The sequence below is a fragment of the Anticarsia gemmatalis genome, unplaced genomic scaffold (genome assembly GCF_050436995.1).
Source record: "Anticarsia gemmatalis isolate Benzon Research Colony breed Stoneville strain unplaced genomic scaffold, ilAntGemm2 primary ctg00000050.1, whole genome shotgun sequence".
NCBI classification, from domain to species: domain Eukaryota; kingdom Metazoa; phylum Arthropoda; class Insecta; order Lepidoptera; family Erebidae; genus Anticarsia; species Anticarsia gemmatalis.
In genome coordinates, this window is record NW_027466807.1 from 50,215 (window position 1) to 63,505 (window position 13,291).

General features: G+C 43.8%; 7 protein-coding genes across 7 annotated transcripts; all 7 read right to left on the reverse strand.

The window, feature by feature from the left end:
* Nucleotides 1–16: 16 nt before the first annotated feature.
* LOC142987022 (histone H2A) lies at nucleotides 17–649 on the reverse strand. The gene has a single exon (XM_076135580.1). The coding sequence runs from the start codon at nucleotides 516–518 to the stop codon at nucleotides 144–146; it is 375 nt and encodes a 124-aa protein (XP_075991695.1). The 5' UTR covers nucleotides 519–649; the 3' UTR covers nucleotides 17–143.
* Nucleotides 650–1,712: 1,063 nt separating this feature from the next.
* On the reverse strand, nucleotides 1,713–3,878 carry LOC142987002 (uncharacterized). The gene has a single exon (XM_076135559.1). The coding sequence runs from the start codon at nucleotides 2,682–2,684 to the stop codon at nucleotides 1,953–1,955; it is 732 nt and encodes a 243-aa protein (XP_075991674.1). The 5' UTR covers nucleotides 2,685–3,878; the 3' UTR covers nucleotides 1,713–1,952.
* Nucleotides 3,879–4,051: 173 nt separating this feature from the next.
* On the reverse strand, nucleotides 4,052–4,881 carry LOC142987052 (histone H4). Its single transcript, XM_076135610.1, has one exon. It carries the CDS (start codon nucleotides 4,873–4,875, stop codon nucleotides 4,564–4,566), a length of 312 nt encoding a protein of 103 aa, XP_075991725.1. The 5' UTR covers nucleotides 4,876–4,881; the 3' UTR covers nucleotides 4,052–4,563.
* A 961-nt stretch (nucleotides 4,882–5,842) lies between these two features.
* LOC142987011 (histone H3) lies at nucleotides 5,843–6,560 on the reverse strand. The gene has a single exon (XM_076135567.1). It carries the CDS (start codon nucleotides 6,390–6,392, stop codon nucleotides 5,982–5,984), a length of 411 nt encoding a protein of 136 aa, XP_075991682.1. The 5' UTR covers nucleotides 6,393–6,560; the 3' UTR covers nucleotides 5,843–5,981.
* Nucleotides 6,561–7,341: 781 nt separating this feature from the next.
* Nucleotides 7,342–8,934, reverse strand: LOC142987023 (histone H2B). Its single transcript, XM_076135581.1, has one exon. The coding sequence runs from the start codon at nucleotides 7,839–7,841 to the stop codon at nucleotides 7,467–7,469; it is 375 nt and encodes a 124-aa protein (XP_075991696.1). The 5' UTR covers nucleotides 7,842–8,934; the 3' UTR covers nucleotides 7,342–7,466.
* Nucleotides 8,935–9,070: 136 nt separating this feature from the next.
* LOC142987021 (histone H2A) lies at nucleotides 9,071–9,703 on the reverse strand. Its single transcript, XM_076135579.1, has one exon. It carries the CDS (start codon nucleotides 9,570–9,572, stop codon nucleotides 9,198–9,200), a length of 375 nt encoding a protein of 124 aa, XP_075991694.1. The 5' UTR covers nucleotides 9,573–9,703; the 3' UTR covers nucleotides 9,071–9,197.
* Nucleotides 9,704–10,763: 1,060 nt separating this feature from the next.
* LOC142987003 (uncharacterized) lies at nucleotides 10,764–12,471 on the reverse strand. The gene has a single exon (XM_076135560.1). The coding sequence runs from the start codon at nucleotides 11,736–11,738 to the stop codon at nucleotides 11,007–11,009; it is 732 nt and encodes a 243-aa protein (XP_075991675.1). The 5' UTR covers nucleotides 11,739–12,471; the 3' UTR covers nucleotides 10,764–11,006.
* Between the last annotated feature and the right edge of the window lie 820 nt (nucleotides 12,472–13,291).

The following is a 13,291-nucleotide window of genomic DNA, read 5'->3' on the forward strand; positions in this document are numbered from 1 at the left end:
ATTCATATTGTGGCCCTGAAAAGGGCCTTTTGTAAGAAAAATGCACGCCGCCGTCGTCGTCGTCTTGGTCGTACGACAGCAACGTATCATTATATCTTCCCACGAAGTGCGTCGGGTGTGAGGAGGAGGAGTAGGCGGTGGTTTTAAGCCTTCTTCTCGGTCTTCTTGGGCAGCAGGACCGCCTGGATGTTCGGCAGGACACCGCCTTGGGCGATGGTCACGCCGGAGAGCAGTTTGTTCAACTCCTCGTCGTTGCGGATGGCCAACTGAAGGTGACGGGGAATGATCCTGGTCTTCTTGTTGTCCCTCGCTGCGTTGCCGGCCAACTCGAGAACCTCAGCGGCCAAGTACTCCATGACGGCGGCCAGGTACACTGGTGCACCGGCACCGACGCGCTCGGCGTAATTGCCGTTACGCAGGAGCCTGTGGATACGACCGACGGGGAACTGAAGACCGGCACGGTTGGAGCGAGACTTTGCCTTTCCCTTGACTTTGCCACCTTTGCCGCGGCCCGACATGTTGAAGAGTTTTTAAATTGAAGATTTGAAAACAAAGTTAAACACACAGCTAACACCGTGTGCGCGCGCAGCGAGTAAGCGTTGTAGAGTGACTCGCCAACAGCAGGGGCATTTTATTATATACGCGATCGCTGGCGCGCAACCGTCGGGCGGGGAGCGGAGTCGACGCTCACGAACGAAACGGGCGAGAAAACAACACGATAATCGCCGCTATTGCGCGTGCGCGGCACTTTCGCGCCATTTCCACGTTATATTTTATGAATTATAGATTTATGATTTATGTATAATGTACTTATAATATATATGCTTAGTATAATGATGAGAATATCAATACAAATAAAGAAAAAAAAAAAAATTTTTTTTTTTTTTCGTCCGGCAGTCGGGCGTCGTCACTTGTCAGTTTGATTTTGACAGTAACTAATAAAATATTTATGAATGTGTTTTTTTTTTTTTTTTTTTTCTCGTGTAGGTGAGTGTAGGTAGTCGGTGCAATTGCAATATCGTAGTGTCACTAATGTCACTTGAGAGTTATAATAATTTGAATTGTGAGTGAGTAACGTACGCGGCGTGCAAATTGCAATGTGCATCGCGATGTGATTAGAGCTAATACATTTATATTATTTACGAGTATCTAGGTACTCGCGAGTGACCTAGGGAAGCTAGGGTGTGTTTGTGTTTGTGTTTGTGTTGCGGTGTGCCGTTATAATGATATAATATCATCGTCATCGTCATCATCATCGTATCGTGTGCTTCGTAGGTATGTGTTCGGCGGCTTTGGGTGAGTTTTTTATTTCAGATAAGCTGTTAGCTGTATATAGGTATTATGTAGTAGCTAGTTATAGTGTATGATATTCTAGGTGTTTTGAAATTATAGTTACGTTACGAGTTAACCACTCACATGTCATGTAGGGTGGCATAGGTAACGTCGTCGGTTCGTGTATTGTTTGATTCGTCGTCGACTATCATAGCATAGCTATACAATTATTATAATTATTGTTGTTATTATCTCTCTCGTGTTATATACCTTAGTTAGTTAGTTAGTTGGTTGGTTACATAGCTGTGGTAGTTTATTGTTTTGTTAGTAGTTGGTTGGTTAGTTTGTTTGACTTTCTGTATACGCATCAGAAACGAATATGTATGTTTGTACATGATTCATGAATATATTGTTAGCCCTGAAAAGGGCTGTTTTTGGTAGTGGCGAGCGAGTGTGTCACGCACGCCGCCGTGAGGCTCGCGGCTGCTGCGACGGCGACCCGGTGGCGGGTCGCTCGCTGCCGCTGCTGCTGCTGCTGCTGCTGCTGCTGCTGCTGCTGCTGATGCTGCGGCGGCGGCGCGGCGGGACCGACGACGCGACGACGGTGTAGCGCGACCATGCACCGCACCCGCGCGTGTATAGCGCGCGCACTCGTTGGCTGCGGCCGGCGTGTGTGATATTTACTTCTTGGCTGCGGCTGCCTTCTTCGCGGCGGGCTTGGACTTGGGCGTAGCGGCGGCCTTCTTGGGCTTGGGCGCCTTCGGCTTCTTCGTGGGTGGCTTCGCGGTCTTCTTAGCCTTGGGTGCGGCGCCGCCCTTGGCCTTGGCGGGCGCGGCGGCCTTCTTGGCGGCGGGCTTCTTCTTCGCGGCGGCGGCGGCCTTCTTGTCCTTCGCGGCGGCCGAAGCCTTGGCTTTGGACGGCGATGCGGAGGCAGACGCGGACGCGGCTGTGGCCTTCTTGCTCTTGGCGCCGGCGGCGGAGGCGGTCGCCTTCTTGCCGGCCTTCGACGCTGCCGCTGCACCCTTGCCGGCGGCTGCCTTGCCCGCACCGGCGCTCGCGCTCGGCTTCTTGGCGGCGGCCGACTTGGACTCTAGCTTGAACGAACCGGACGCGCCCTTGCCCTTGGTCTGGATGAGCGCGCCGGACTCGACGGCGCTCTTCAGGTATTTTCTGATGAACGGCGCCAACTTCTCGGCGTCTACCTTGTACTGAGCGGCGATGTACTTCTTGATCGCCTGCAGCGAGGATCCGCTGCGCTCCTTCATCTCCTTGATAGCGTTGTTCACCATCTCGGACGTCTTCGGGTGCGTAGGCTTCGCCTTAGGTTTCTTAGCGCCGCCCGCCTGTCTTGCCTGTTTCTTTGCTGGTGTAGCGGGAGCGGGAGCTTCGGCGGCGACTGCTGTATCGGCCATTGTTGATTGTTGATAGATTGATTGCGAGAGTAAGTAAGTAAGTGAGAGAGAGAGAGAGAACGATCAAACAAACGTGTTCACGCGAGTGTGAAAGAGAGGTTCGATCTGAGACTTCGACTATCGTAGTAGATGTCGCCACTATACGCAACTTGCCACCCGATTAGCTACCTCGAGACTTTACCGTAACGAGGGCCATTCTGTCGCGAGACGATTTCTCGTATGAACACTTCATACTTTTCACTAACACGTATCTAATTAAATACAAATTTATTATATTTTTGTTATGTAACCACACTCGTTTATTGTATTTTCGTATACATAATGAACGAGACTATCTACCGGTACCGATAGATATCGCATAAAACGAACGATCGAGCCGGCGCTCACCATTATAATCCATACTGTCTACTTGGCATACCTCGCGTTCACTTCAAAATGTATTTTTCTCTATAAAACACAACGTTTCAGTTGTAAACGGTCGATAAATCAACAAGGAGGATATCGAGCTTGAAACGTATCAACATTTCATTTGTATTAACACTTTGGTCGAACGTATTAGACGATTAAAAGTGAACCTTCGTAAAACACGAAAGCGTTATACCACTTAAGGACGGGCGAGTCAGACCTGGTGGTATAACGTTTAATAAACTAATATAAAATTACAAAATACTATATTAAACAATGTGAAAGTGCATATAATGCAATTCAACATGCCAATAGACGAATAATCACGTTATGCACACGCTCAATCTCTCGCCGTACGTACACACACGGTACACGGTACGGAGACAGACACCCGTGTCCCGTGTAAGTTTAGTAGATTCATTCCCTTAGGCAGTGCTCTCAGTTACAGCTATTAATTATTATTATGTACCAGTGTCCAACAACACAACACTTACTTGAACACAATATTAAACACACACACAAATATGAATTAATTAATATTATGCATAAAATTTTCTATTTAGTTCGATTTGTCTAAATATGTATGTAAGTTTTAACAACAACATTACTTTGATGTTGACATGTACACATACCATAATATATCAATATGACAATTATTATTTTAATTATCATACAGTTACGTTAGTTAGTGTTAAACTGTTTATATTCTCTATTATTTAAATGTTACTCGAAACATTTTAATTCTAATCTTAATACCTATTATTAATGCTTGCATGTTATTTATTACTATGTACCTATTTGTAATTTGTACGGATATTTCTATTTCAGGTTACCGGTAAGCAGCTGAGCTGAGGCTGAGGCTGAGCCCTGAGGACATTCGACGTCGCAACGTAGCATCAACTAAGAAGAAACGCAGTCGAATGCAGAGAGACGATCCAGGTATGTCAGTCAGTGTTCTGATTACAAATATTGTATTTTTGTAATATATGTACATACTCACTCATAACTTCAAACAAGTAGTAGCTGTACATAAGTAAGTTGACAGAGAGATACACCAGTATCAATGATTTTATCATAACACATTATATAGGTAGGTAGGTTACCTACGTACGTGTATTATACTCTATTCGTTTCATATAATATTGATGATTATGTTATAGTAAACTACTCGGTACGTTGCGTTCTAGCGTTAGTAGGTGAAGTGAATTTATTCATATATTATTATTATGTACGTGTATAGTATACTGTATACAGTATACTACTATGTAGTATAGTATGAGAGTTTGACTTATCGTGTGTTCATTATAGAAACATAAACTTTATAATAGTTTATATGAATCGTATGCGGCCCTGAAAAGGGCCTTTTTATTAGCGCTATCACATATGACGCGTACGCTCAACGAGCGATGCGCAATTGCGACAGTGCCGGCTGGAGGACGGGTGTGTGTGTCGTCGTCCGTCGAGCAGAAGCAGCTTAACCGCCGAAACCGTACAGGGTGCGGCCTTGACGTTTCAGCGCGTAGACGACGTCCATGGCGGTGACGGTCTTCCTCTTGGCGTGCTCGGTGTATGTGACGGCGTCGCGGATCACGTTCTCGAGGAACACCTTCAGCACACCGCGAGTCTCCTCGTAAATAAGACCGGAGATACGCTTGACGCCGCCTCTGCGCGCGAGACGACGGATGGCGGGCTTCGTGATACCCTGGATGTTATCGCGAAGCACTTTCCTGTGGCGCTTGGCTCCTCCCTTTCCCAGACCTTTTCCTCCCTTTCCGCGGCCGGTCATCTTCTTTGTTCTTTAGTGTTGTGACGTTGAGTTGAGCAGACAGACAAGTGACGCGCGCACGTTGTTCAACGGGCGAGCGCTGGCGAACGACTGGGTGCACGGGCCAGTACATGCCCCTCATTTATATACGCGTTGCGGCGCTCGCTCGAGCTCGCTCGTTCGCTAGTCGATAGGTCGGTCGGAACTCGGACGCGCAGGGTTTGTTTTGTTTTGGCGGGCCGTGTGCGACTTGCTGCCTCATTTTAGTTGATATTATTGTATATGTATATTTAAAAAAAAAAAAAAAAGTAAATTTCAACTATTTACTTAATTATATAAACTAATCAAATAATATTTATTTATTAATATTATAACACACCGCCTATAATATGGTTAGCAGTGTATAACATCATAATATTGATTTAAAAAAAAAAAGAAAAGAAAAAAGTATTATTTTAGGTACCTATATTAAATTGGTTGTTAGATTTTGATAATTTTTATCATCATTCAGCAGTAGGTACCTATCTATATTTATTATAAGCATACAATACACGATCAGTATTATTTAAGGAGTGTCTGTCTGGTTAAAAGAAAAAGAAAAAAAAAAAAAAAAATGTATAAGTACAGTAATGTAGGTAATGAAATTCGACCATTTTGTATTTAGGATCTATTTCGTCCTATATGTACTGTCTCTATTATAATATGTAATATTATATAATATGTAGCTGTATGTACCACGCCAGTAAATATTGTAATTTGTCAAATATGATGGACTTATGTATATTGTGTGTAGGCCTGCATCTTTATAGCTTGTACAGGAATGATGATATCATGTTGCAACTGCTATATTTTATTTTATTATATTTATATGGGGACCATACTTGCAGTATTTAGATATTAGGTAGGTATATTGTGTGTGTTAATTAATAGTTTGTTTGACTTTTTAATGTTAGTTGCAGAAACATATTTTATTACAAAAATATATGACTCATGTGTGGCCCTGAAAAGGGCCTTTTTGGTATTCGGCTGAGCGGCAATACAAGTGTATACTTAATAGGTGTATACAACAATATATCGCACACCGCCTTGTACACGCCAACTGCAGTACTCGATAGTACTGACTGCACTTAGGCGCGCTCTCCGCGGATCCTGCGCGCCAGCTGTATATCCTTGGGCATGATGGTGACACGCTTGGCGTGGATGGCGCAAAGGTTGGTGTCTTCGAAGAGACCGACGAGGTAAGCCTCGCTGGCCTCCTGCAGGGCCATCACAGCGGAGCTCTGGAAACGGAGATCGGTCTTGAAGTCTTGAGCGATCTCACGCACCAAACGCTGGAACGGAAGCTTGCGGATCAACAGCTCGGTACTCTTCTGGTAACGACGAATCTCACGGAGCGCTACGGTTCCGGGCCTGTAACGATGGGGCTTCTTGACACCACCGGTTGCCGGTGCGCTCTTGCGGGCCGCCTTGGTGGCGAGCTGCTTCCTCGGTGCCTTACCACCGGTGGACTTGCGAGCGGTCTGCTTGGTACGCGCCATTTCTTAATTGAATTGAATTGTACTGAAACTGAACCTGAACGAACGACGTGCGGTGCGAACGGCGCGACTGTGCGAGCGGGAATGAAACGCGCATTGCCCGTCCCACTCGTATTTATACGATCGACACGGGCCGACAGCGCGAACCGGCCGCGGCGAACTCACTTGGAATTTTCTCTCTAAATTCGTATAAATCCTTTATTTTAAAGCGTACATAATATATTATATTGTGTGTACGTGTTTATATTATTATTCTATAAGTAACTTGATAAACGTCAAACTATGATAAACGTCATTTTTTTTTTCTTTTTTTTTTTTTTTCTTTATAACATTGAATGACAACTATTTGAACGAACGAAACATGAAACAAAATGCGTTATACCTATATGTTATTCTTACCATTATCATTATTTTTTTTTGTTATTTTTAAGTAAGTATTTATAATATTTTATTTAAGTACATAATATTGTATACCGTTCATCACCTATAAACATTACACCTATCACTGTATTTCTCCATCGACTATTTGCAGTTTAGTAACTTGATAAACGTCAAACTATGATAAACGTCTTTTTTTTTTTTTTCTTTTTTTTTCCCATATAACATTGAATGACAACTATTTGAATTTTATTGAAGTACTTAAAATAATATTAGGCAGGCAATATTATTATGTACGATATGGGTATAGTACTCTGGTCGTGGAGCTTCAAAGTGTCATTATATTATTATATTTATTATCATCATACTTTATATTATATAAATAATATATGTATTGTTGTTTTTGTCAATAATATAATTCCATTGTGTTACTATTTTTCTGTGTGTATTAAATTTAATCGTTGCAGATCGTAAAGGATAGCGACTGGGAGTGACGGAGATAGGTTTTTTTTTATGTTGTTGTTGTTGTTGTTTGACTTTTGACATGTTTATCAACAGAAACATACATTTTGTATGTTAAATTGTATATGAAAATATTTGTGGCCCTGAAAAGGGCCTTTTGTTTGTGCGCAACACATAGGTAGGTGTATGTGGTGAGCGCAACGGTGGCGGCGGTACAAGTGCAAGCACACGCTGTGCTCACTTGGAGCTGGTGTACTTGGTGACAGCTTTGGTACCCTCGCTGACGGCGTGCTTGGCGAGCTCACCGGGCAGCAGGAGCCTCACGGATGTCTGCACCTCCCTCGATGTGATGGTGGACCTCTTGTTGTAGTGGGCTAGACGAGACGCTTCGGCGGCGATGCGTTCGAAGATGTCGTTAACGAAAGAGTTCATGATCGACATAGCCTTCGAGGAGATACCGGTGTCGGGGTGGACCTGCTTGAGCACCTTGTAGATGTAGATGGCGTAGCTCTCCTTCCTCTTGTGCTTCTTCTTTTTCTTGTCGGTCTTGGAGATGTTCTTTTGGGCCTTGCCGGATTTCTTGGCGGCCTTACCACTTGTCTTGGGCGGCATGGTGCGGCGATTCAACAATCACACAACAATACAATACAGAGCGCAAAATTCGATCCGTGCGGCACGGTGAGCGGTTGGATTGTGATTCGAAATTGCAGAGAGGCCGCTCTTATTTATCGGCGCTCTCGCCGCGCGGTGGTGGCGACCTAAGGGAGCGCGCGCCGTCGGACGGGCCAATAGGAGCGCTCCGATGCGGTCTCTGTAAGCTCGACGCAGTGCTGACGCACGCCCGGCAGCTACACATCGCGGAGCGCGGAAAGGGCGGGGGGCGATCGACGCGGTACAGAATACTGGCTAAGGCTGTTTAAAAAAAAAAAAAAAATTAAAAATAAATTAAAAAAAAAAAAAAAACACTCACACACTCTCACAATATAATATAATGCTAAGCCAAGTATGTTTTGTTTGTGTTTTATCTAATAGGTATACATATATTATTCACTTATTAAATGTATTAACTTTATCGTTAGATTTTTTATTTATTTATATATTTGCGTTCTGCGAACGACTGACATAGATGAAATAAATATTATAACCTAATTATTTTATTGTATCGGTGTTTACATACCATAATAAGAGTGTACATATTTTGTAATTATAAATACATACGTTGTTGACACGTGGATAAACTAAACTGTACTCACTATTAAGCATTTATTATTATTTTTTTTTATTTAAATCAGCACCTACATGCCATATGATAATATTTATTTAATGAGTTATCGATATTTCATAATTATGAACTACAACTAACTGCTACTACTACAACTGACATAGGTACGCAAAAAAAAAAAAGAAAAAAAAAAAACATTGGTAAGTATTTGAATCTGGCTGAGATGACGTATATTTTTTTTTTGTTATTCCGTTTTACGGCCCTGTGATCTAGCACTTTTGAGCTTTTTTGTAATCTGTGGTTATATCGAAGTTACGGTATTGGTAATGAAATTAAATAGTGGAATTTGGGAAGATGACGTATATAATAATAATTGTTGCCATATAGTATAATATAATGTATTGTACTTTTATACTATATATTATCATACTTATTACGTTTATTAATTAATAATATAATTATTAAAAAATCTATTCGTTCGTGGGGTTTGTTTTTTTTTTTCTCTGTTGTTGTTTGTTTTGTGTGTGTTTGACTTTTAATCATGTTGCAACAGAAACAGTCATTCATTATCATAGGATAATTATGATAAATAGATAGACTTTGATTCATATTGTGGCCCTGAAAAGGGCCTTTTGTAAGAAAAATGCACGCCGCCGTCGTCGTCGTCTTGGTCGTACGACAGCAACGTATCATTATATCTTCCCACGAAGTGCGTCGGGTGTGAGGAGGAGGAGTAGGCGGTGGTTTTAAGCCTTCTTCTCGGTCTTCTTGGGCAGCAGGACCGCCTGGATGTTCGGCAGGACACCGCCTTGGGCGATGGTCACGCCGGAGAGCAGTTTGTTCAACTCCTCGTCGTTGCGGATGGCCAACTGAAGGTGACGGGGAATGATCCTGGTCTTCTTGTTGTCCCTCGCTGCGTTGCCGGCCAACTCGAGAACCTCAGCGGCCAAGTACTCCATGACGGCGGCCAGGTACACTGGTGCACCGGCACCGACGCGCTCGGCGTAATTGCCGTTACGCAGGAGCCTGTGGATACGACCGACGGGGAACTGAAGACCGGCACGGTTGGAGCGAGACTTTGCCTTTCCCTTGACTTTGCCACCTTTGCCGCGGCCCGACATGTTGAAGAGTTTTTAAATTGAAGATTTGAAAACAAAGTTAAACACACAGCTAACACCGTGTGCGCGCGCAGCGAGTAAGCGTTGTAGAGTGACTCGCCAACAGCAGGGGCATTTTATTATATACGCGATCGCTGGCGCGCAACCGTCGGGCGGGGAGCGGAGTCGACGCTCACGAACGAAACGGGCGAGAAAACAACACGATAATCGCCGCTATTGCGCGTGCGCGGCACTTTCGCGCCATTTCCACGTTATATTTTATGAATTATAGATTTATGATTTATGTATAATGTACTTATAATATATATGCTTAGTATAATGATGAGAATATCAATACAAATAAAGAAAAAAAAAAAAATTTTTTTTTTTTTTCGTCCGGCAGTCGGGCGTCGTCACTTGTCAGTTTGATTTTGACAGTAACTAATAAAATATTTATGAATGTGTTTTTTTTTTTTTTTTTTTTCTCGTGTAGGTGAGTGTAGGTAGTCGGTGCAATTGCAATATCGTAGTGTCACTAATGTCACTTGAGAGTTATAATAATTTGAATTGTGAGTGAGTAACGTACGCGGCGTGCAAATTGCAATGTGCATCGCGATGTGATTAGAGCTAATACATTTATATTATTTACGAGTATCTAGGTACTCGCGAGTGACCTAGGGAAGCTAGGGTGTGTTTGTGTTTGTGTTTGTGTTGCGGTGTGCCGTTATAATGATATAATATCATCGTCATCGTCATCATCATCGTATCGTGTGCTTCGTAGGTATGTGTTCGGCGGCTTTGGGTGAGTTTTTTATTTCAGATAAGCTGTTAGCTGTATATAGGTATTATGTAGTAGCTAGTTATAGTGTATGATATTCTAGGTGTTTTGAAATTATAGTTACGTTACGAGTTAACCACTCACATGTCATGTAGGGTGGCATAGGTAACGTCGTCGGTTCGTGTATTGTTTGATTCGTCGTCGACTATCATAGCATAGCTATACAATTATTATAATTATTGTTGTTATTATCTCTCTCGTGTTATATACCTTAGTTAGTTAGTTAGTTGGTTGGTTACATAGCTGTGGTAGTTTATTGTTTTGTTAGTAGTTGGTTGGTTAGTTTGTTTGACTTTCTGTATACGCATCAGAAACGAATATGTATGTTTGTACATGATTCATGAATATATTGTTAGCCCTGAAAAGGGCTGTTTTTGGTAGTGGCGAGCGAGTGTGTCACGCACGCCGCCGTGAGGCTCGCGGCTGCTGCGACGGCGACCCGGTGGCGGGTCGCTCGCTGCCGCTGCTGCTGCTGCTGCTGCTGCTGCTGCTGCTGCTGCTGATGCTGCGGCGGCGGCGCGGCGGGACCGACGACGCGACGACGGTGTAGCGCGACCATGCACCGCACCCGCGCGTGTATAGCGCGCGCACTCGTTGGCTGCGGCCGGCGTGTGTGATATTTACTTCTTGGCTGCGGCTGCCTTCTTCGCGGCGGGCTTGGACTTGGGCGTAGCGGCGGCCTTCTTGGGCTTGGGCGCCTTCGGCTTCTTCGTGGGTGGCTTCGCGGTCTTCTTAGCCTTGGGTGCGGCGCCGCCCTTGGCCTTGGCGGGCGCGGCGGCCTTCTTGGCGGCGGGCTTCTTCTTCGCGGCGGCGGCGGCCTTCTTGTCCTTCGCGGCGGCCGAAGCCTTGGCTTTGGACGGCGATGCGGAGGCAGACGCGGACGCGGCTGTGGCCTTCTTGCTCTTGGCGCCGGCGGCGGAGGCGGTCGCCTTCTTGCCGGCCTTCGACGCTGCCGCTGCACCCTTGCCGGCGGCTGCCTTGCCCGCACCGGCGCTCGCGCTCGGCTTCTTGGCGGCGGCCGACTTGGACTCTAGCTTGAACGAACCGGACGCGCCCTTGCCCTTGGTCTGGATGAGCGCGCCGGACTCGACGGCGCTCTTCAGGTATTTTCTGATGAACGGCGCCAACTTCTCGGCGTCTACCTTGTACTGAGCGGCGATGTACTTCTTGATCGCCTGCAGCGAGGATCCGCTGCGCTCCTTCATCTCCTTGATAGCGTTGTTCACCATCTCGGACGTCTTCGGGTGCGTAGGCTTCGCCTTAGGTTTCTTAGCGCCGCCCGCCTGTCTTGCCTGTTTCTTTGCTGGTGTAGCGGGAGCGGGAGCTTCGGCGGCGACTGCTGTATCGGCCATTGTTGATTGTTGATAGATTGATTGCGAGAGTAAGTAAGTAAGTGAGAGAGAGAGAGAACGATCAAACAAACGTGTTCACGCGAGTGTGAAAGAGAGGTTCGATCTGAGACTTCGACTATCGTAGTAGATGTCGCCACTATACGCAACTTGCCACCCGATTAGCTACCTCGAGACTTTACCGTAACGAGGGCCATTCTGTCGCGAGACGATTTCTCGTATGAACACTTCATACTTTTCACTAACACGTATCTAATTAAATACAAATTTATTATATTTTTGTTATGTAACCACACTCGTTTATTGTATTTTCGTATACATAATGAACGAGACTATCTACCGGTACCGATAGATATCGCATAAAACGAACGATCGAGCCGGCGCTCACCATTATAATCCATACTGTCTACTTGGCATACCTCGCGTTCACTTCAAAATGTATTTTTCTCTATAAAACACAACGTTTCAGTTGTAAACGGTCGATAAATCAACAAGGAGGATATCGAGCTTGAAACGTATCAACATTTCATTTGTATTAACACTTTGGTCGAACGTATTAGACGATTAAAAGTGAACCTTCGTAAAACACGAAAGCGTTATACCACTTAAGGACGGGCGAGTCAGACCTGGTGGTATAACGTTTAATAAACTAATATAAAATTACAAAATACTATATTAAACAATGTGAAAGTGCATATAATGCAATTCAACATGCCAATAGACGAATAATCACGTTATGCACACGCTCAATCCTCGCCGTACGTACACACACGGTACACGGTACGGAGACAGACACCCGTGTCCCGTGTAAGTTTAGTAGATTCATTCCCTTAGGCAGTGCTCTCAGTTACAGCTATTAATTATTATTATGTACCAGTGTCCAACAACACAACACTTACTTGAACAAATATTAAACACACACACAAATATGAATTAATTAATATTATGCATAAAATTTTCTATTTAGTTCGATTTGTCTAAATATGTATGTAAGTTTTAACAACAACATTACTTTGATGTTGACATGTACACATACCATAATATATCAATATGACAATTATTATTTTAATTATCATACAGTTACGTTAGTTAGTGTTAAACTGTTTATATTCTCTATTATTTAAATGTTACTCGAAACATTTTAATTCTAATCTTAATACCTATTATTAATGCTTGCATGTTATTTATTACTATGTACCTATTTGTAATTTGTACGGATATTTCTATTTCAGGTTACCGGTAAGCAGCTGAGCTGAGGCTGAGGCTGAGCCCTGAGGACATTCGACGTCGCAACGTAGCATCAACTAAGAAGAAACGCAGTCGAATGCAGAGAGACGATCCAGGTATGTCAGTCAGTGTTCTGATTACAAATATTGTATTTTTGTAATATATGTACATACTCACTCATAACTTCAAACAAGTAGTAGCTGTACATAAGTAAGTTGACAGAGAGATACACCAGTATCAATGATTTTATCATAACACATTATATAGGTAGGTAGGTTACCTACGTACGTGTATTATACTCTATTCGTTTCATATAATATTGATGATTA

Excerpts from the sequence above, each read along its gene's own strand:
- LOC142987021 (XM_076135579.1), bottom strand. The coding sequence starts at position 9,572 with ATGTCGGGCCGCGGCAAAGGTGGCAAAGTCAAGGGAAAGGCAAAGTCT.
- LOC142987002 (XM_076135559.1), bottom strand. The coding sequence starts at position 2,684 with ATGGCCGATACAGCAGTCGCCGCCGAAGCTCCCGCTCCCGCTACACCA.
- LOC142987052 (XM_076135610.1), bottom strand. The coding sequence starts at position 4,875 with ATGACCGGCCGCGGAAAGGGAGGAAAAGGTCTGGGAAAGGGAGGAGCC.
- LOC142987022 (XM_076135580.1), bottom strand. The coding sequence starts at position 518 with ATGTCGGGCCGCGGCAAAGGTGGCAAAGTCAAGGGAAAGGCAAAGTCT.
- LOC142987023 (XM_076135581.1), bottom strand. The coding sequence starts at position 7,841 with ATGCCGCCCAAGACAAGTGGTAAGGCCGCCAAGAAATCCGGCAAGGCC.
- LOC142987011 (XM_076135567.1), bottom strand. The coding sequence starts at position 6,392 with ATGGCGCGTACCAAGCAGACCGCTCGCAAGTCCACCGGTGGTAAGGCA.
- LOC142987003 (XM_076135560.1), bottom strand. The coding sequence starts at position 11,738 with ATGGCCGATACAGCAGTCGCCGCCGAAGCTCCCGCTCCCGCTACACCA.